This window comes from Heterocephalus glaber, unplaced genomic scaffold (genome assembly GCF_053883595.1).
Source record: "Heterocephalus glaber isolate CG9 unplaced genomic scaffold, H.glaber_assembly_v1.0 deba00001465, whole genome shotgun sequence".
Taxonomy (NCBI): domain Eukaryota; kingdom Metazoa; phylum Chordata; class Mammalia; order Rodentia; family Bathyergidae; genus Heterocephalus; species Heterocephalus glaber.
The window spans coordinates 25170888-25194127 of NW_028258312.1; the positions used below are offsets into that span (position 1 = coordinate 25170888).

General features: G+C 35.1%; 1 protein-coding gene across 9 annotated transcripts in view; it reads left to right on the plus strand.

The window, feature by feature from the left end:
• Tmem161b (transmembrane protein 161B) overlaps positions 1–23240 on the plus strand; it is an 85189-nt gene that overhangs the window by 23699 nt on the left and 38250 nt on the right. For 4 of the 9 annotated variants that reach the window (XR_015438989.1, XM_021255744.2, XM_004841655.3 and 1 more), the window contains 3 exons: positions 8005–8088; positions 10606–10703; positions 14025–14181. Coding sequence is in view for 7 of the 9 variants with exons in the window: in XM_004841655.3 (XP_004841712.1) it covers positions 8005–8088; positions 10606–10703; positions 14025–14181 (339 nt within the window). In the remaining 2 variants the exon portion in view is untranslated. Of the gene's footprint in view, positions 1–5314; positions 5381–8004; positions 8089–10605; positions 10704–14024; positions 14182–23240 lie in introns of all 9 variants that reach the window. The other 5 variants (XM_021255745.2, XM_087180990.1, XM_021255747.2 and 2 more) reach the window with 3 other exon arrangements.

Genomic DNA, 23240 nt, shown 5'->3' on the forward strand with positions numbered 1-23240 from the left:
GTATGAAGTAGAGTTTAACAAATCTTATCTGTTGCCCAATCTATACCTTTGACCTCACCATTTCAGATGAAATTTATTCTAATTTCTAAATTAAAAATATTTTGTATTCTATCTTTTTAGTTTTTTTAATTTAAAAAATATAGATTGAGTATCCCTGATCCAAAAATCCTAAATTTTTGGCCACTGATACAATGCTGTAATTGGAAAATTCCACACCTGACCTCAGGTATCAGGTCACAGTCAAAAAGTGGGTTCATTAAAAATACCTGCGGGCTATGCATGTATGAAATTGTAATGCATTTTGTAATAAGACTTGGGCTCCATCCCCAAAATATCTCATTATGTATATGCAAATATTCCAAAATCTGAACTCTGAAACTCATCTGGCTCCAAGCATTTCAGATAAGAGGTACTCAGCATATACTATAGAAAGTGTTATTAGTTCTCCTTTTCTACCCTCCTTCTATGATTAGCAGACTTGTTAAAGGAATTCCTCTTTTAACAAGAGCTTGAGTAGTAAGATCTCTTTGGCTCATAATCCTACTGACCTAGAAAAATTCAGCTCTGAAGAGCCTAATGCTTTCAGACTATTTCTCCCTCCCTCATCAAAGGGAAGCAAAATCCCAAGAAGTTTTCTCTGTATGTTTACGGTGAAGTACTTCCCTCACATAAGGAACACTTGTTCTAGGAGTTTCTCCTAAAACTTAAGTGTTCCCTAGGATGCCCAGCATCCCACTGATCAGTAGTCAAAGTATTCTTTACTTTCTCTTGTAATTAAAGTTACTTTTTGTTTTGAAGTTTGCTGGGCCCCTCATTTCATGGAGAGGTAAGTGATAGGTAACATTCTTTGTACATTTGAATAGTGGGTTTTGCATGAAGAATAAGCTATTGCTTTTTCTCCTTGCTTTCTGATTTCCTAATTGTTTAGCTCAAACCTCATGCTTTGTTCTCTACCCCTGTCTCCATAATCTCTCATTTTGATCTGCAATTTCCTTTTATATGTTCCTCATCAAAAATATGTTTTGGCCAAATTTACTGATTTTTTTTTTTTACCTTGTCCCATATTGGATAGAGGATGTTACAATGCCTTCGTATTAAATCTCTCTGATGCTTTTTGCCTGTTTTTGATTGCATGTTGCCTGATCCAACAATCTGCAAGTTCCCTTTGTTGAGAGAGACCTACTATTCAAATGCGCAGTGGGTGGGATCAGCAACCTAAGGGAAAGGTTTAAGTCCTCACCTCCTACCCTTATGGAATGCTCCAGTCCCTGCCCTCCTTGGCTTAGCATCTTGACTGCCAGTTCCAGAATGTTCCTGATACTCTATTAGGGTGCATAATAAATAACCGCAGAATGTTTTGCATAGCAAATAACGTCCAGATACTTGTGCTGAAAGATTGACTAGGTTTTAAGTAGTGTTTGTTTGTTCTCTTCTTTGATTCCTTACCTCTCCCTACTTGTCAAAATATAGGGAGACTAGAAACTAGAATTGTCTTTAGTTACTACCTTATACCTTAATCCATTCAGGCTGCTGTAAGAAAGACCATAGGCAGAGTAGCTATAAAGAATAGGAAGGAAACTGATTTCTCATAGCTCTGGAGGCTGGAAATCTGTGATCAGGATACAGATTTGATCTACTGTGGATGAGAGGCCTCTTCCAGGGTTGCATACTGCCAACTTCTTTTTTTTAAATTGAATTTATTTTAGCTGATACATAAACATTTTATGTTAGTGGGATACATGATATTTCTCTACAAATTCTTGTGTATCCTCACATGGTAGAGAGCAAGCCGATTCCCTGGCCTCTTTTTAAAAGGATCCTAAGGCCATTCATCATAAGCTCCACCTTTATAACATAGTTACTTCCCCAAAGCCCTACCTCCAGATGTCATCACATTGGGATTGGGTTTCAACATAAGAATTTGGGGTGATCGAAACATTTAGCTCCTAACTGTGGCCTCTGCTATGTACCCTGAAAGAATTTTGTATGATTATTTATATATTAAAGTTTTTTTTTTAGCTTGTTCTGTCAGTGTCGTGCTTTGATATATTAGTTCATGTTCAGATTTCCATTTAAAATTTCTGAAATGGTTTCCTATAAATGACATTGCGACTTAAAATGTTAAACTCTAGGTCAGCACCTTCTACATGTTATGACATTTTTCTTCAGAACAAAATTATAGTGGTCTGATACTGTTTTATGTAAGTGGTTTACAAGGAATAATCATTGAAAAATTATTGCAGTAATTTAGTGAAATACAATACCAGATTAACTTCATTATCTGAGATGCTACTAACATTCTGAACTGAATATAAGAAAAGAAGCCACTGAGTAGCTAAGGTAAATGACATAAGATACACTGAAAGTAATATATTTTATTTAAAGTCAAGCCACTCAGTGTTTTATTGAGATCCATGAATTTTTTTTATTTTTTAAGAAGTTTATCTTTTCCCTTTTCAGAACCATCACATGTCTGCAATCCAGATAAAGAATGCAAACTTGTAAAAAAGTAAAAATAAGAGGTGGTGGGCTGTATTCCCAAAAGATAATCACAAGACTATATTTTGTTGTATTTCCTTTTCATATTTTCTGTTCATGTTTTCCCCTTTTGGTTATAATTTTATATCATGGTTTTTGGCATATGTATGTTCAATTTTATTCATGTTCTTTTTGCTTAATATAGTAACATAACTTTTTTTCTCTAATTGTATTTTTGTAGCCATTGTTAGCTGCTGCATGGACTATAAATCCAATAAACTTATCTGTCTTCCAAGGTCATATTAGAAAGTCACAGTGCAGCAATTGCAAAGATGGTCATTTTGCTGAAATATCAGCAAAATGTATCAGCTAATAGCAAGGAAAAGACTAAAAACTGAGCGCAAAATACAAACTATAGTAAATGGGCACACTATAGCACAGAATTAAACTATGTAGGCAGCACTAATCATTATTAAAGAGATTCATGCAAACATGCTTATAGGTTTGTCCATGAGTCTGGATCTGTGACCTCAGAAGACCTCTCCATGCTGTCTGGAGGTATCGTATCCACCACATGCAGGCTTTTTCAACCAGAAAACTTTCTCTTCAAACCTTGTGCGTACCTGCTGGAAGGTCCTGAAAACAGCCCATGGCTTGCATCTTCACACTTCCTTTCTTTGTTTTTATTTTTAAATTCTTCTATATTTTAAGTTTCACCTATAGAAGAAGTGTTGTGTTTGTCAGGACCCAACTCCTGCATTTGTGCCCTGGACCCCATTCCCGAAACAGTCTCTCGGGCCATTCATCTCTTCTGTGTCATCCTTTGCTCCATTTCTGCTGGCTCATTTCTGGGTTTTGTTTGCTTGTTTGGTTTGTTTCTTTTGGTAAAGATCTCTCACTAAAAGTAACAACAACAAATGAAGAGTCACAGCCCTGCCTGCATCCTTAGTTTTTGGCCTATTTCTCTATTTCCCTTCATAGTCAGATTTGTTGCATGAATTATCACTACGTCTGCATTAACTATTTAGCCTTATTCTATGTTTTCCTTCTCTTTATGTATTTTTATTAATTTCTTTGTATTTAAATATGATTATATAATGACCCCAGATTATCCCTGAGCTCTGGATTCCAATACAGTTGCCTTCTTGACTTGTTCACTTGACGTCTTACAGGCCTTTAAAACCCTGCATAAAGTTTTAATTTCTCCTCTGTTCCATATTAGACAATGTATCACCATCTTCTGTAAGTCAGAAATGTAGAAAACATTCCTTATTTCTTTTTCATTTGCTCCCTTAAGTCCATCAGCAAGACTTGTTGATTTGCTGTCTAGAATACACCTTCTGCTATTTCTTTGGCCTTTCCCCAGTTTGCAGAGCAGCAAAGGAGATGTTAAAATGTAAATTGAGTTCTTTCTCCCCCCTCTGTTTTGAGGCTGTATTATTTTAGCATCATCTCTACATTTTATACTATGACTTGTGGGCATGATCTGCTCCCTTCCTATGTCATTGGTTTCCTTCTTGATTTCTTCTTGAAGCAGTTGCCTGATTGGCCTTTCAGGGTCTGCAGTACTAGATGGACTTTCATGCTTCTGTGCTTGTGGCTTTGCTGTTCCCTGCCTGGAATACTCTTCCCTCTATGTTTCTTATCCTTTAGGTTGCTAGTTGAATGTTGTCTCAGAAATTTTCTTGACATCTAAAGTTTGTCTCTTACATTTTTAGCACTTTGTTTCTTTCATGAGGTATCACAAATTGTAATTTATTTTTCATTGTTTTTAATTGGTTAAGTTCTACTCTGACTGGAATACAGGCATCAAAAAGGCAGGGACTCTGGCTTTATTGGACATGAATATATCTTTGTTGCCTAGCAGAGAACCTCTATATAGCAAGCTCCCCCTAAGTTGCTGATGAGTAAGTGAATGGGTAGATGAGTAGTAGACCAGAAGTGGCCCTAAAAGCACCTAGCATCCTTAGATTTTGGCTTTGAAAAAATAATTATTAAAGATGACCCTGAATTATTCAACAATAATTACAATAAGTGTAATCTAATTTAGAAAAATGGAGTTATAAAAATAAGATTAAACAAACATGATTACAAAGAAAATGGTTCTTAGAAAATGTAAGGGTCTTAAAAAATGTTTTGTCGTTCTCAACCTAAGTTTCCCTAGACTGTTTTTCACTGATTGTATCTTATAGCTGAACAACTAATTTTAGGATTTGTAAATGAGTTATTAAGTGCTTTTTGAATATTATACACTCACTGGCATATATAGATGATGCATTTACCATTTTATTTTTATCCCCCAAATCAATGCTTGGGTGGCACTTTTCTGTTATTCATGGACATACTCAGAGTGGTGAAAAATTGTTCAATCCTACATTCATGTTCCCAGTTGAGACCTAATGAGACAATTCACTCTTCTTGTTTCAATTCTCATGTTGTAAACAAGTGTCTCTGTTTAGGGCTATATTTTTCATATTTTTGGTTTTTGTGGGTGATTGTGCTATTCAAAATGGTCCCCAAACATACGGCTGAATTATTGTTAAATATTCCTAAGCACTAGAATGCTGTGACATGTCTTTAGAGAAGATTTACTGGAATGATACACAATTCAGGAAAATGCTACACTTAATGATCACTAATGTTAGATAAGCTTTGTTCAGGTATAAAATACATTATAGTACTGTTGGCCATGAATTCAATACTAATGAATCAATAATATATATTATATAAATCATCTTTAAACAGAAACACACATAAAGCAAGATAATTTATTGAGCAGTTGATGAAAATGTTGTGACCAGAGGCTCTCAGGAACCTAACCCTGTATTTCCCCTAGGAGCAATGGTTCAGTGTTCGCGGCGACTTTATAGAACATAACTACCGCGAACAACAAGAATGGACTGTAAGTTAAAATTCTGGACTTCAATGGAAATTTCAGGAAGTGCCTCCTCAGCTCTTAACTGTAATTTAGGGACTTTTTGGTTGGGGTGTGTATTTTAAAACCATTAAAGTAGGAGGAAAACTGAATTATTTTGGTTCAGCCAAACGTTTTGAGCACTTACTATATGCCAGTAACTACACTAGCTTTGAAGTAACCAAAACAACTAAGTCATAAGAGCTTCACTTCAGTGTAAGTTAGGGTACCATTCCATTGTCTTTCAGCTGACCTGACAGCAGCTAGAACTGGGTACCCTGCAGTTCATTTCTGACACTAATTGCCATGGGTTAGCACAGACTGTAGGTTGAAGTCAGAGTCCTCCACACGTCTGCCCACACTTGAGAAACCAGCTGGACATTCTTGGGGCACCCGGGCCACTTGAACTTTCTCCCATCTGGCTACAAATCTGGGAATTCCCATGGTACCTTCAGGTTCCGTGGTTCCCTAGAATGAGTCACAGAACTCAGGAAGCTGCTGCACTGATGATTGGAATTTAATCATAAGAGATGCCCATGAGATGAGGTCTGGGAAGGAGCCCAGAATTTCTGTCTCCACTGGCTGTGGAACCAGAACATGTGACCCTCTGGGCACATCAGTGAGGTAACCAACTACAGAGTTCCTCTGAGCGTCAGTGTTCAGAATTTTTAAGGCATTTCAGTCATAAGTACGATTTTGTGTAAATTGATGTATAGGTTGATTTGAATGACTGAACTCAATCTCCTTTCCTCTTGGCATCACTAGAGGTTAGGTCGCTGAAAGTCCCAAGCCTCCAATCATACGTTTGGTGTTTCTGGTGACCAGACCCCTCCATGGAATACCTAGGGTCTATCAGGCTTCCAAGATCCCTCGTAGGATATTCCCACGTGGGATATTCCAGGGAGTTTTGAAGCTTTGTGCCTGGAATCAAAGACGATGAACAGATGTATTCTTTACTATGTGGGAGATTGCCTTGCAACCCATAGGAGGTAAATGAAGCATTTGTCAGGTTAGGTGTTTCCCTAGGTGTTTCCGAGCAGAGAGAAGAATGTATGCCAAAGCGCCAAGGGATGAAGGAATGCCTGAGGAGCACAATGTCATTCGGCTGAGCCAGACTGCTTTGCTTTCCAGGGGGAAGGTTGAAGGCAACCTGGAGGGCGAGGCTGTGGTCACGAAGGGCTGTGGGGTTCTGGGGATCACGAGCCCTGGACACTTGGGCCTTGCAATGCATGTTTCAGTGGAAATGTTCAAACTTAGGGAGAGCAGACCGAATAGTGCAGCGAATTCCTGCGAACTCACTACACTTTATAGCTGGTGGTCAAGCTTGCTTCATCCGTACTCCCATTTGTCTCCTCCCACTAACCTATTTTGTAGCAAGTTCCAAATATCTTATTATTTGAGTCATAGATATTTCAGTTTGTATCTCTCATATATATGAGCCTTTAAGAGATTACCACAACCCCATTATCATAGCTCAGAAAACTAATAACTCTTAACACCATCAAATATCCAGTCATTATTCAAATTGCCAGTTCTGTGTTTTTACACACCAAGTCATTTGCTGATACTTTTAAGAAATTGAGGTATCTAATATTAAAATCTAGATTTTTATGATTGAAAAATTGGAAAGTACCAGTACTAGGTCTGTGTTTCTTTACTACAATAGAACCTTGATCAAAGTTCTTGCTTAGCTGCCGTACTCATTGCTTTACCCCTTTAGTGGGTAAGATTCCCCTCATGGAAAAATAACTAAATATGGGCTCAGAGTGGATCTGAGGAGATGTGTGTGCAGGGAGACCTGTTAGTGGGTTTTGTGATAGAGTTACAGAGGAAGATACACTGAGCTAAGGCCGGAAGTAAAGTCTTTGTAGTAGAAGTAGAGGTTAGAATTTTAAGAGTTGAGGAATAGAACTGATGATAATGTGGAAAGGATATATACTGAAGATAAAATCTGGATGTCAAATTTCGGTAACTGGGTAACTGGTAGATAGCCGGATCTGTAGGTAAAACAGCAAATTCAGAATAACCTGCTTGGTGCTTGGGACGAACAAATGATTTGTTTGGGTATTTTAACTGGGTACCAGAGGTGAGCATTCCCAGTTGTTTTTAGAATCCTGCCTGAAAAAGTTTAGATATAGCCAAGAGTAAAGAGTTTTATAATACAACAAATTTCTCTTAATTCTTGTATATATAACATTTGAGAATTCTCACCTAAATTTTAAAAAGAAAGGAAAGAGTACCTATATGAGAGCATTCAAACAGCTTTTTTAAAGATAACTATCATTTCCTTCAAATGAAAGTTGGGAGGACTATTAATATGTTCCTACCCAATTGCCTCAAAATTCACTTCATATACTTTTAATAATATATTATAGCTGTAAGAAATAATATACATAGAGCATCGCAGGACCTGGCATCTAGTAAGTGCTTGGTGTTTGAATCTAAGCCCATTTAAGGCTTAAGCAGTAGAATGTGTTTTGGATTACAGTTTTCCTCTGACACTTCCCTGCAGTGTCTTCATAGATAGGAAACACAGTAAATCTTTGTGTAGTAAATGAACAGGTCAGGTGATTTTAAGTACGTTATTTAAAAAGATTCTTTTTCCCCCTCAGTTTGAGATGGTATCAACATCCTACGGAGGAAGAATTAAGAATTCTTGCAGGGAAGCAACAAAAAGGGAAAAGCAAAAAAGACAGGTAAGATGTATTGATGAGCTTGTAAAGTACTCAATATTTAACACAATTTATGCAAATAATATTTTTAGGTTTTGATTTAAAGAACATTTATCAATTATGCTGTAAACAGTTGATAAATTTGAGATCAAAACCATGCAAATCCAGTAAGTGGAAATTATTAATGTAAGTACAAAATAATCATTGTTTTACTCAAAAAGTGGTTAACTTTATTATTGTGCTTAGATTATGAGAAAAAGTTATCTTATTGCAGGAAATTTAGTTAGGGATTGACTAGGGAGAGAGCTGTGAGCTGTCTTTACCCTACAACTCATTCGAAGTATCAGTTGGTTTGAGTTTTGCTGCTACTTCGTATTATGTTATTGTCGAAATTGAGCTTTTTTAAAAAATATCTGAACTTGTTTTTAAAATAAAAGGGGTTGGTGGTACATCTTTGTGAGTCCCTTGTATTCTTGCATTTGGCCGGGGGTACGGGGTGGCCTGAGGATTGAACATCAAGCGGTGTGTGCTAATTGCTCTACCACAAGCTGTATCTTGTCTCTTAGCTCTTGCATATTTTATCCATATTTAGGGTTTATGAAGAGAACTGCTTTTTAATAACCCTCACTTTAATGGACCACAGTAGCTCATCTGTGAAATGGAAAACTGATCATAGTTGTTTTGAAGAATTCTTTCTGCTTTAAAATTGTACATCTCTAGAAAGTTGAAAGCTCAGGGAAAGTGTGTGTTATTTCTCTCCGAGTGGGTCTGAGTTTCCTCGCCTGGGGATCAAGGAGGCCTTCTTAGGTCTTCTCTCACTCAGAAATCATGACTCTCATACGTACGTTATAAAAGGTCAGGGAGAACAATTACCACATTTCTCATATATGTCCTAAAAATTATGTTAACCTGGCTTAATAAATTTGTACTTGCTAAACAATTCTTTAAACATTAATGATTATTAGGGGTGAAATTGGAAATTTGAGGACTATCTTTTCTGACCTTATTATCATCTTCTTTTCCTTTTATCATTGCATATACCTTGAAGTTCATTAAAATACTAATTATAAACCTTTTTTATTCCTATATTTAATTCTTTAATGGTCTTATCTAACATTATAGGACTGGGGCTTTAGCTCAGTGAGTGGTTCCGGCGCCTGCCTTGCAAGCGCAAGGTCCCAAGTTCGATCCCTGGTACCAAAAAATAAAAATTAAAAAAATAACATTATAGTTTCCAAAACTCTTTTACATGCAATTATGCTTAATCTACACAGTGACCCTAAGTATTAGCTAATAATTTAATTTGCACTTTACTTTTTTGTTGTTGCTGTTACTGTTTTTGCTTTTTTCAGACTGGGTCTCACTTACGTAGTTCAGGCTGGCCTTGCATTCGCTGTGGAGCCCGAGCTGGCCTTGAACTCATAGTGATCCTCCTGCCTCAGCCTCCTCAGTACTGGGATAACAGGCATGCACCACCACACCTGGCTTAATTTACACTTTACCAATGAGAAGCTGTTGATCAAAGATGTTAAATAAATTGCCCAAGTTCACATAATTAAGGCCCTGAATTTTAAATCAGATTAGTTTTTAGTTTCTACATTTACTTTCAACTATTCCACCTCTAGCTATTCATTGCTACTATGTTCAACACTTGTGGAAGTTAGTTGTATAGTATTCATTTTGTAAATATTTGAATCCTTTTCATTTGCCTTGTAATCAATAACTTTACAATTCTTTTAATGTTAAAGAGACTATATATAAAGAAAGATGCATTAGTGATTCTTGTTCCTCATAACTGATTGGTATATTGACAAAATTATTACTGAGATTTTCCCCACTTATTTTTTAAGAATAAATGAAGAATTGTTTGCCATTATTGAAATGAATGTTACTATAACTTCTTTATTACTTTCTGTATATCTATTTGTCTTTACAAATTAAATTTGGTAGTGATGGAAGTGTATCTGAAGAATTTTCCTGTTTTCCTCTACCTGTGGTCTTTAGCAAAAACAACTCCCAAGTTAGCCTTCCATATTCCTAACTTTCCCGTGCACATTTATTTTAATGATGTTCTTCAGCTCTGACCAAGTTACAGATGTGTGTGTGTGTGTGTGTGTGTGTGTGTGTGTGTGTGTGTGCGTGTGCATATGTATATGTATGTTCAGGGAGAAGTACAGTCTTGTCTTCATTTGTGTTTCATTTTTGTATCTAAAGAAAGATACTAGGTTGTCTTTAAATCTGCAAAAGAGAGGGTAGGAGAAATTGGTGTGAAATGTTAAGCTAGCAGCTGAAATTTTGTTGCTTTCGCTGATTTAGGTAATTCTTTCCCTGGTAATCTGTATATTTACATAATAATTTATATCCATATTTTATAGACCACTTTTAAAAATTACTTTTGAGTCGATTACTCATTTTTGATAAAATATTAGAAATTATTCATTTTCATTGTGAATTTAAAGTCTCATTGCATTTAATTTTGTACAAGCACGTGGATAACAGTGTAGGTAACTTGTTTTTGTGTCACTTGTCTGATTTTTATAGGAAGTATAATGGTCACATTGAAAATAAACCACTAACCATTCCAAAGGATATTGACCTTCATCTAGAAACAAAGTCAGTTACAGAAGTGGATACTTTAGGTAAGGGAAATCTTGGTAAAATGGTCTATAAATCTGAGTTTTATATGATAATAGTAAGTACTTCCATTTTATCTACTATGGCTAGGGTTTTTTTTTTTTATGTTTTTCTAGTCATTAATTCCATTATACAGTCTATGAAATCTAAGGACTTAGAATCTCCAAGTGACTTCATTGAATTTCCTTTTCTATTCACTTAACTTTTTCTTTTTCCCATTTTTCAGAAGAGGCTGAAACTTACATAAGCTTATTACACAACTTCTGTTTGTTGAGTTGAGATCACACATTTTGTAATGTTGAATTCTAAATTTGTTTTTGCTTCTTATTTTAGCCTATTTTTAGAATGTGACTTGCAATAAAACATTTATATATTTGTAATGAATTATCTATATTTTTAATAATTCAATTTTATTCTAACATTTGGTAGAACGGAAAGTGGATTTAGAATAACAACTAAGACTAGGAATCAGAAAACTTTACTTAAGATTCACCTTTATCCCTTGGGTAGCTATGAATAAATAATTGCATCCAGTTTCTTGGTTTTTATAATTGTATAACTGTAATTGTAAATTTAGAATTAAATTGGTATGAAATGGAATCCTAGACTAGAAAGACATCTGCAGTGATATCATTTAAAACATTAGTGCTTGCAGACCTCGATGTACATCAGAGCCCCTGAGGAGCTCCAGGAGGTCTTTAGAAGCTCCCTGCTCCCCCACGAGGGTCCGTCCGTCTACAGCAGGTTCAGGGAATTTGTACTTTCAAAAGTCCTCTGTGTGATTTTGATTTTTGACTATGTTTGAGAACTACTGGGTTACCTGACAAATGGGGAAATAAAATACCATATTCTTTAAGAATAATTTTTATGGTATTGCATTATGTAATTTGGCCTTTCCTGAGTCAAAATCACATCATCCTCAAAGAATGATGTCATATTATCTAGCATCTCCTATAGAATTATTTTATGATACAAAGTACCTTCAGATTATTTGAAAGTTAAATATTACATCTAAAAAATATATATATATATATATACATATATATGGAAAGGATGTTGTAAAACTCCAAAATGGCAATGGAGGACAATATAAATCAGTTGTCTAGTATCATTTAGACTTTTAAGACTGGATCTACACCTCCTTTTCCCTTTACTATTCTTCATGCCACATTTAAAACATTTAAAAACATTTTAACTTTTTGATTAGTAGTTGTCATATTTGCTTAACTGTCTTACCTTGTGCTTAAAAATATTCACAGACATGTACAAATACCAGAATACAACATATTCTCCCTAATATCTAGTATAGTTTTTGTCATTTTTACCAATAGTTACTGCTTATGGTATAATTATCAGCTTCTTAACTTTAGTGATGTCTTAAAATTATCATACATTATTTTAAGTACTTGTTTTGATTCATCTTCAACTATGAGATAGGTAACTTTAACTTTTTCACTCATTAGAAAAAGAGTTAACTAACTTGGTCGGACTTATATATTAGAGATGACAGAGCCAATCAATGAAGACTAGACTATTACAATAAGCCTAAAAAATTGAAATTAGGCTACTGTGCCTTTAGCATATTGTTATTTATTTCACTTGTTCAATTTTGAGAATAGTTGCAAATGGGATTAACCTAATGACTTGTTTCTTAATATTAAAAATATTCCAGTTAACTGGAACAGCAGGGATATATTTATGTTTATGCAATCATTTGTGAATGTATGCTGTGTATGTATGTTTAGATAAAACTATAGGGTTTTCTTTCTGAACTTAGTTTGATTCTAATATTTTATTAAAAGACATCTATAATTATATTGTTGAATAAAAAAGGGATATAATTATAGCACTCGGGTAAATATGTATCGAAGAGTATATGTAATTTGTCCTTTTGCTGAATGTGTGGCTGAGGCCCAGTAACTCTTGAAAGTCTGTCTGAGTTTGTATTAGTTGCCAGTGGATGAGGTTCAGAGCCTAACTCTGTGTCACCGGGCTCCTCACTGTGAGTTCCTCAGCAGAATGCTGTGTAAGTGTGGGCCAGCCTGGAGAACTGGAATGCTGATTTCATTACTGTTAATAAAAATTCAAAGAGGAGAACGATTGGGGGAGGGATCCTACACCCACTTCAGGATAAATCTTTCAGTAGTCACAAAGGAAAACCTAAACCAGTTAAAATAACTTGAATCAAATTAAGAGTGTTAACCAAAATTTACCCGGTCATTGAAGAGTTTTGTATCTTTTAAAATCTTGCTGTTGCCACTTAGAAACAATATGCTTGGTTAGTTTGTTTTGGTATTTTTAATAAGTCTTCCTTTGAGTCACGTTTTATTTCTAGAATACCTTTTCTGTATGGGTATTGTATTGTCAGCTATAATTGTATTACATTTTCCAAGGAAAAGCTTTCAAAGCAGTATAGATAGATCATTTTATTGTGTGCCAATAAGTACTTATGAATTGATGGTTACATACGTGACATACTTGTATTTTTAGAAGGCCTTTGAAAAAATAATGGTGATGTTTTTAGATTATACTCTAGAAAGACTAACCCAGAATATTGATACCTTATAAGACGTTTAAATCATGTGAGATACAAAGGGTGATGGATTATATTTACTTTCAGAGAATGTTAATTTTAATGTAAACTCTGAAGAATGCAATTGTTCATTGAAAGGATATAGTTCTATATAAAATCAACAAGTCTTTTATCTGCTTTTCTTGCAGAGCAGAAGAGGGAATAAAAAGTATATTTGTTTCAGTTTATTTTCATCTTCAGTAATTCACAAAATTACTAGTTCTCCACTAGCACGATTAATTACTGTAACACAAGGTTTAATTCTCTTCACAGAAATGAACAATACAAATCTTTTTTTTCTAAACCAAGTTGTATTAATTGAAGTTAAGATAACAGCTAGAACCTCAAGAAGAAAATTTTTGACTTACAATTTGTAAAAAGTAGCTAATCAATTAAGAAAATATCAAGGCATTTGCAATCATTTTAACAATTTAAATAATTTTTGGTAATCATTTCAGGTTTAATTGTTTAATTTATAAGTTATTCAAATTTAATTTTGGATGCTGTCATTCTGAACCTCCATCCTGAATGTTTATATTTACATATTTGCAAACCTTATGTTGGAAATAAAGTGTAGCATACTTAAAAGTTAATTACAGGGCCGGAGATTTGGCTCAGTGGTTTTGCTGCCTGCTGCGCAAGCAGAAGGATCTGAGTTCAATCCCTGGCACCAAAAAAAAAAAAAAAAAAAGTTAATTATAGCTCATAAGTTGTGAAAATTTAAATGAAACTTTAAAAAAATTTTATTTTTCAGCATTGCATTACTTTCCAGAATACCAGTGGCTGGTGGATTTTACAGTGGCTGCTACGGTGGTGTATCTTATAACTGAAGTCTACTATAATTTTGTGAAGCCTACACAGGAGATGAATATCAGCTTAGTCTGGTGTCTGCTGGTTTTGTCCTTTGCAATGTATCCTTCAAACATCATTAATATTAATTTATATTTCCTTTGCATCTAATATCTACCATTAGAGCTCATCTCTGATTTGAAAAACAAATGTAGGTCATTAGGGAAAGAACATTTCAGAGTCATACAGGTAAATAGCTTAAAAGGTATATACAAGGAGCAATACCAGTCCACTGCTTTTCCTGTCTTATCCAAGTCTAATACCATAGTGCTGGCCACTTTCACCTCTTTTAAAAAAGTTTTTTTTTTTTTTTATTCTAGGGATTTCTTTCCAGGTGTTTAACTATTTTGATGTTAGATATTATTGTACCTTTCTCCTTCTTCCTTTTCTTTCCTTCCATTCTCCCAAAATAGAGACATTTTATTAAACTCATATATGAAAATATTATTTAGAGCAGAATGGCATATTATTACCCTCCTTGAATAATTTTTTTATTTTTGTTATATGGAAAATAAACGACCCCAGAATTCATCAGCAGTTCACATTCTTCCTAAGAATTTCTAGTACCTCTTTCTGGATCCTACAAACTCCTATTCTTTGGTTTACTTTTCTTTTGGCAGAGAGCATTTTCCTACAGTGTCCCTAGAAAAGATAGTTGTTTTTGAAGTTTGGTATGCTTGAAATTATCTTGATTTTTCTCCCATAATTGGTTGATAGTTTGGCACTGTCAAAAATTTGAAGAAAAAAATAATTTTTCCTCGGTATTTTTGAGCCTTGAGAAATTGGGCGCCCTTTTGCTCCTTGTATTGTGCCTCCTCTTCTCCCTTTACATGCTCCCTCCTGAAGCTTTCACCCTTTGTCCTAATCATTGATTGTGTTAAGTTCTTGGTTTTTCCTTTAGATCTAGCAGCTCAGATCTTTTACTTCTCCAGGGAGATAGTTTTTGTGCCCATTGAAGGTCTGTTTGCATTGTTGTTCTGGGAATTTGCAAATCTGGAAACTCATGTACTTGAGTTATAGAAAATTTTCTTGAATGATTTTATTGATCACTTTTTTCTTCTTTATTTTCTGTCTTTGGAATGCTTATAGTTTGGATAATGGGTCTCCTAGACTGATATTCTAAAGGTGTCATCTTTTTCTCATACGTTTATTCATAATATATTTTTGGCGTTTTCTGGGAGATTTTTTTAATATTCTGAAGACTATTATTGAGTTTGCTTTGAATTTCTGCTATAATTTCAAAATTTTAAGATCTCTTTTAATTTTCCTATTTCTTAATGAAACTGTTTTATGATTACATTACCTTCTCATGAGTATCTAAGATAAATGATTGATTTCATTGAAGTTTTCTGTCAAACATCTTTCTGTTCTAAGTTGCTTTTGTTTGTTCAGTCTGGTTATTCTCTCTAGTAAGCTTTCTGAGACCTTTAATTTGTAAGCTTGCTTGTCCATGTACAAGGTATAATTGAAAAATAGTGAGTGTTTAAATTTTTTTAAATTTATTACAGTAAAAGACACATTACCATTAATCCCCCCCAGAATATACCCTCTCACTTCAAACACACTTATCCCACAATTTGTGCCACTTTCTGAAGCAGTTGTGAAAGTCCTCTTACCTCAGTGTCTCTAGTTGTGCTGTCACGGCTGCCTTCACGTCCTGAATCCATTCAAAACATTTCCCCTCCCTCGTCATTTTGTCTTTGGGGAAGAGGCAGGAGTCCTAATGGTAGATACCAGATCAGGGAGTAAGGTGAATGAAGACACATTGTTTTTATGAGCCCGCCTTCCCATAGGATGGTACGTGGCAGCAGCATTAACTGAACTTTTTATCACACCTCATAAAGACAGTTGAGGGGATTAATAGCAATATGTCTTCTACTGTAATTTTTTTTTTACATTTAAACATCTACCACCATATACTTTGAATGATCAAAATAACCAACTGTGTAGCTTCTATAAGTAACTGTGAGATAATAAGTCAAATGGAAGTTCTGAGCACTTGGTGAAGCAAGTTGTTGAATTGTCTGACTGGGTCAAAGATCATTTTTCACCGTTCCGAAGCATAAGATCCAGACTTCTTTCAGATAAAGGTGAATGGACTGGTTACCTTTCTCCTCAGTGCTGGGGATTGGACCCAGGCCCGGGGCCTCACACATGCTAGGCAAGCGCTGTCCTACTGAGCTACACCTGCAGGCCAGTAGTACAGTACTTACTTTTAATGTCTCCTGTTACCCCCAAAGCATAAGTGCAGTAATTTGCACTTTCACCCCATTGTAGAGAAATATATGAAATCTGACCAATTTCTTCACCTTTCTGAGACTTCTGCAACAAAATCAGAAATTTCAGCTTCCTCATTTTATTTAGTCATTTACCATATGTCTCCCTACTTCCTACTTCCAAATTTCCTGCTTTTTCACTTTGTAGTTCACTGTATTTATACTTAATAAATTCCCATACTGTTATTTTGGTGGAGTTTAGGAAGAAACCAAAATGTAAATTTTTTTTTACCTGATCTGCTTTTTTTTTGTTTGGAAGTTTTAAAAAATGATTTGTCTGATAAGATGTTCTGTTCTCTGTCTTTTTTTCAGGAACTTCTTAGTTTTTGGTATTGGGGATCGAACTCTGGACCTTCCGCTTGTGAGGCAGGTGGTAGAACCACTGACCTGAATCCCCGGCCCTATTATCTTCTACTTTTATCTCAACCTTTCTATTGGGGGGTGTCCCGTGTCTCCCACCCACCCAAGTACTGGGGATTGAACTTGGGAAGTTCTTATCTACATCCTCAACCCTTTTTTATTTTATTTTGAAACAGAGTCTCACTAAGTTACTCAGCCTGGCCTTGAAATTGTGATGTTCCTGCTTCGGCCTCTCAAGTAGCTGAGATTATAGCCATGTGCCACCATGGTTAGCTTGCTGATTTTTTATATGAACTTCTAAAAAAACAGTTAAGGCTTTTTTTTAATGTTCCATTTTCATAGTATTCTTGGGTCATAGATATGTAATAGCTCTTCATTTCTAAGGATTGATTGACTGACTGATTGATTTTGAGGTGGGCTCTTACTATGTTGCCCATGCTGGGCTTGAACTTGTTTTTCTGCATATGCCTTCGCGCTCAGCAGATTTTAATATCTTTTAAGTTCTAATGAAGTATCTTATATCATTTATTTTCTTGGCCCCTTTTTGCTTTAATCAGAACAAGAGATTGATCTCAACAGCCTTATTATCCTTGACTACCTGTTGATGCTGAAGGAAGCACTAAAATCTTGGAAGTTTCATGCACCTGTTCAGAGCTTGTCTGTTGATGAGTGGCTGATTTTTGTGATACCTGGCAGTATCCTGGGGCTGGGGATCTCATCAGTGTCTGTAGGTTGTTGGGCCATCATTTTCTTCAGAGGAATTGTCTGTTCTCTCAGCTGTGGAGTCTGACAGGTATTGCTGTGGGAACTGACCAGGCAAGAACCTCAGAGTCAATATCCCCTATTCAAACACTTACTGTTTTCAGCTCTATTGTCACCCTAACTTTTGCATAGTACTCACAAGTCAGCCTTACCTGGTTTACTCACTTATTTAAGGAAGTAATCCTTAACATTCTGCCAGAGCCGCTGTAGGGCCACCCTGTAGACTGTGTGATTAGGCAGAGCAGAAGATCTGGGGAGTCTTAATAGCCACTAACACAGACTTTGAACCACCTTCCTGCTCTCATCCCTTCTAGATCCTCTGTATTGAGGTACTTGGTGCCTGCGATTCCTGACTCCTGTGGCTTCTGATGAATGAATTGCCTCTCTTTCTTAAAGTGTTTCTCTCCGTGTATATCCAGCATGGCAAAAAAAGCTGAAACCTAAATCAGTTATTGACTGTCCACTTTCTATCTTCTAAAATTTTATTGACAGCTTTTTCCCAGCCTTACCGCTTATTGTTGAGGTGTTTTACTTTCATTTGTGTGTGGTTGATTTAATCAGATTTGGGGAATGAATGAGCAGGCCGCCTTTTATAATTAGATACTGTTTTAAATATGTTATGATTTGACATTTCAATATCACTAGTCTCTCTGTTGATTTTTGGATTGACTTAGGTGTAATTTAGAGCGGAAGGACCAGGACTGAGCCTCGAGAGGCAACATTTTCACAAAGTATTTGATGTCCTAGGTAGAAAACCTGACTGTGTGTCAGTTGAGAAACATCGTTAGACAGCTAATGTTAAAATAATTTCAAGAGCAGATCAAATTCAAGGACTTAAAAAATTACTGTTCATTTTTATGGTATCAACTATGCGATAATACTACTCAGTAAGAATAAAGACCCATTCCTCTATCTTAAGTCATAAAACCCGTGGAAAACATTTTAACTTGATAATTAGCGTTACCTAACTGTTATAATTTTTATAATTTAATGAGTTCGCATGTTCTTCAAAATAGTTTATTATGCAGTATTTTCTTTTTGTCATGGTTTATACGTGTATAGGAATGTGCATTCTTTATATGCAGTTTTATTTAAATGTGATACAGCCTTTGATACTTGCCTACCAGAAATTTTAAAAATAACACTTGTAAATAGCTATCATACTGTTTCTCTGAATAAATTTCACCTTTCCTTTCACTCAGTAACACCTAATAATGTGGGAGCAAAGGTACTACAGATGCCAGCCCTGAACTGGCTCTGCTTGGTTCTAAGCAGTGCTTTCAGGAAGGGTGACAAACAATAGTATCCCTATGGGAATCTCTCCATCCTAGAAAAGACAGAAAGGACTGAGCTTACAATCAATCCAAGCTGTTTTCTGCCAACTTTAACTCTCCACAAAAGAGGTAGGGGAGAAGGAGGAAGTAGACTTGTGTGCATGCTTGAGTATATGATTTCATTCAATCCTGTAGCCTCTGAAAAAATAGCCTACTTTCTTTTAACAACTCACAGAACACCAGAATTAAATACTAAGTATCCAGATTAATACCAAAGGGTTGTTTAAGCCTTTTATCTTAGTATAACATCTGGTTTTCTTTGCTTACTCTGAAAAGAGTGTAGCAGAAGTGACTTCTGCCTGGCTTGTCTTCATTTTTTTACTGTGTGTGCCTGCTTGTTAGTCAAACATGTCTCCACTGGTTACGTGGGACGTTGGCTCTGCTGAATTCCAGAGTCACATGTACCTCAAGTGATTTAGAAATTCTCTGCAGTTGTTCCTGATGAAATGTCTTTCGTCAGAGTGCTCCCCAAATTAGGTACATATAACTTAAATCAGTTTATTTAAAAGTTAAGGAATAAAATTGCTTTGTTTTCATGATCATTTTATTTTCTTCCTGTCAGGTTTTTTTGACATACTAAAGTAGGACAGCAGTGATAATTTCTATAGAATCTTGAAGTTTCTAACAGTAAGAATCTTTTGAAGATGTATAATACTGATCTTGAATCCTGGCATCTAGAACTGAGCCCTCTCGCCATCGGTTTGCTTTCTGCTTCATCTGAGTTACACATTGACCTCAGCTCTGGCCTCTCCCACTCTCACTGCAAACCTCACACTCCTCGGCACTCCTCTTCCCCACCTGTAGTCCTCAGCATCTCCCTGACCAACTCTGTGTGTGCCAGTTCTGCGTATGCTGAGTTGCATAGTGAGGCTGACGAAAGCCTGCTGATGAGGACAGAGCAGTTTTAGAAACTGTCTTTCCTGGATGCTGGCCCAGGAGGTCTCAGAGTGACTGCAGAAATGACTATTGGTTGTATGAGCATGAAGCATGTTTTCACTTAGGATAAATGAAAGGTGAGAAGCCAGTGGCAAAAAGCCAGAGGTCTTTTGGTGGATGAAAAAATTGAAATACATCCAAAAATTTTTTTCTTAGAAGTAAGCTGTAGCACAGAGAGTCAGTTACATGAACCTGATTAGAAAGCTGTTCAACAAGGGATAAATTTTCAGTGGGGCTGTTGTATTTGGTTAAAGGACTGGGTCATTTGTCACATAACCACAGTGCTTATATTTTACATTGTGATGGTTTAAGATACAGAGCCCTATTATGTATGTTTTTGTGGCTGTATTTCAAATTTTTAATTCACCTTGGTTGCATACATGCGAATTTTGTGTAACACTAAAATCTGAATGATGAAAATAAGTTCTAGAGTGTTCTGGATTAATATTCAATTCTGTATGTAAATTTATAAATTAAACATCTACAGATTAAATGCTGCCTTGTTTCCTGTGGGAAATAGACAACTATAGCAGACCAGTACAACTTAGTCACCAATTCCAAATTCTTTAAAAGCTTTTAAACTATGTTATTCTTACTTAATAAAAATGTTCTGCTTTATATTAATATGGAAAATGGAACTCCAAACACTAAAGTGGACTGTATAAGGTATCAAGTGTAGTGAGAAAGGAACAGAGATTCAAAGTTACTGACTCTGAGCTAAGGTACTGATTGTATCTTGAAAACTTGTATGTTATGTCAAAGCTTTTGTCTTTCATAAACTTAACCTTTCGTGACGGTAGTGCTTCTAGATTACTCAGATTTGAGATCGGAAACCTAGAGGAAGCAGGGAAGTTAAATAATACGACCTTACTTCTGTTTGTTTATAGGTGACTCTGACTTTTTTTTCTCTTTTTCTTTTTATTTTTTGTTTTTGTTTTTTCCCTTGGTACCAGGGATTGAACTCAGGACCTTGAGTTTTCGAGGCAGGTGCAGTGCCACTCAGCTAAATCTCTGGCCCTGACTTTTTCTCTTAAAGCCGTGAGACGTGATAATTTCCCTCCTAAAACTAAAAATCTAAACATAGCATTTTTTATTTTGTCTTATTTTAATCTGGAAGTTTAAAAGTGTTTCATTTTGTTTCCTTTTAAACAAAGCTTGTGTTTATGCCTTCAGGTATCTTTGGCTGTTACTAATTCCCTCCATGATCTGGTTAGGTTGAAGCTAGCTATAAGGTGTTTTGTGGAATGGAATTTTAAATGTGCATGATAACTGTAGGTTTTTTTTCTTTCTAATTACTAATTCAACCTGACTAATAAAATATGAAAAAAATGTTTCGTTAAAAAGTATCCAGATTTTGTTTATGTTTTAACACTGATGTATGATCAAATAATTTTAAAATAACTTTACTTGATAAATCTTAAGGATTAATGTACTTGGTTAGGTTTCATTAGATAGTAATAGGTTTTTGCAGTGTAGAATGCAAAGTGTAATATGTTTTAAGTATTTTGGTTGCCTTTTCTTTCTTGGAGTTAGAGTCTTGATGTGTAGTAAAGGTTGCCCTTGAATTCACTGTGTATCCCAGCCTGACCTTGAACTCAGAATCCTCCTGCCTGAGCCTCCTCAGTGCTGAGATTACAGACATCTACTGCTAGCCATTTAAACAGAACAAAATTAGATTTTTTTTTTAAGTGATTGCAAAAGACTATAATCTTCCCTTTATCCTGGAATTTATACACTTCCAAGTAACATGAAAATCACATATTTGCGTGGAAATGTGATCGCCTTTAAAAAGATAATCACAAGTTTGTGAAAAATATTAAAGAGTTCTTCATATGTATTCTTCAGAATACTGTCCATCATACTTCATTATTTTAAACAAAATATTCCTTCTTTGGATACAATCTGTTTCTCTCAAAAAAATTAATATCTATGAATGACTTCAGGAAACTATGGTATTGAAGGAACATTTTCTTAATATGAAAATTGGGCCTTGAAAACAAAGAGTAAAGGGCCGGGGGTGTGGCTCAGTGGCTTCGTGCCTGGCAAGCGCAAGGTCCTGAGTTTGATCCCCGGTACCAAAAGCAACCAATATGAGTATAAATTAAGTTGGATCATTATAATACCTTTATATTATTTAAATTGTTAATCCTAGATCTGACAGAACATTGCCATTTTAGAACTAAATGTTAAGTCTGTTCACCATTTGAAAGTTCTTATCTTCCTAAGGAAAGCCTATTTAAAGTGCTTCCTCCGGAGTAAGTTTTCCCATGTGTCCTTGACTTTTTTTTTTTCTATTAGGATTTTTGTGTTGGTATCTACATAGTATGGATGGAGTATTTCTACTTGCAAAAAAAAAAATGTTAATATTACATTAGAACTTTAAAATGTCAGTCTTCTGGCAAAAGAAAAAAAATTATCCCACCCCTTACATTCTTTTTGTTTCAAGAGTTAAGATTTTATAACATAAGGTAAAATAAGCAGGTAAAATAGAAGCTCTGTTCAGCTAGAAATTAGGGATAAAACCCAGTTTATGAAAAGAAAAGAAAATGGCTATTTGCATGTGTCATTCTCCATCTACTGTGTTGAATATTTACCTACACAGTTGTCCCATGGTGTCTGTTGGTGGCAGGAACCCCCCACCAAGAATAAAATCTATAAGCACAATTCCTTATATAAAATGTCACGGTATTTGCATATAACCAACACATATCCCGGACATGGATGCTTTAAATCATCTCTAGGCTATGTAAAATACTTGCTGCAATGTAAATCTTATGTAAATACTTTCATATTCTATTGTTTAGGGAATAATGATAGAGAAAAATCTGTACATACTCATACAGTCACTGTTTATTTAAAAAATATTTTGATCCATGATTAGCCATTATCCACTTATAATAAATAATGCCATGTTTTCGGCTAATGTTTTTTGGTTATCCATGTCTATAAGTGTAAAAGCTTAATTTTGGCATTATAATGTTATTTATGTTACTGAATTATAAGCAAAAGGGCAAAAATGAGTACATCTAATTTACTTCAAAATTGTGGACAATATATGAAGAAAGAACTGTTTTCAAAGAAATAGACCTTTTAGAAATTGTATTTCTAAAGATGGTTATTTTAGGTATAATTTATGATTTATTTTTCTGTGTGAATAACTTATTGTTAATAAGTATATTTGTGGGATTACAGTATAAAAGTATTTTTCTTATTTCAAAACAGTTCATTTTACAGGTTTTAAAGAAATTTGCTAAACAGCTTAACAGAAGACTTAGTTACTCACTTAGCTAGAATGGATTCTTTTTAAAGTAATCTTAAAGTTACACAGTTGTCACTGAGAAACTTTAAATGAAACACCCCATTGTTTTTATTTCTCTTCTCGTAAAAAGAAAAGCCAAGCTTATATTGTAAGTCTAATGCTAGTAGGAGTCTGTCTTTTTAGGAAGTTTTTGT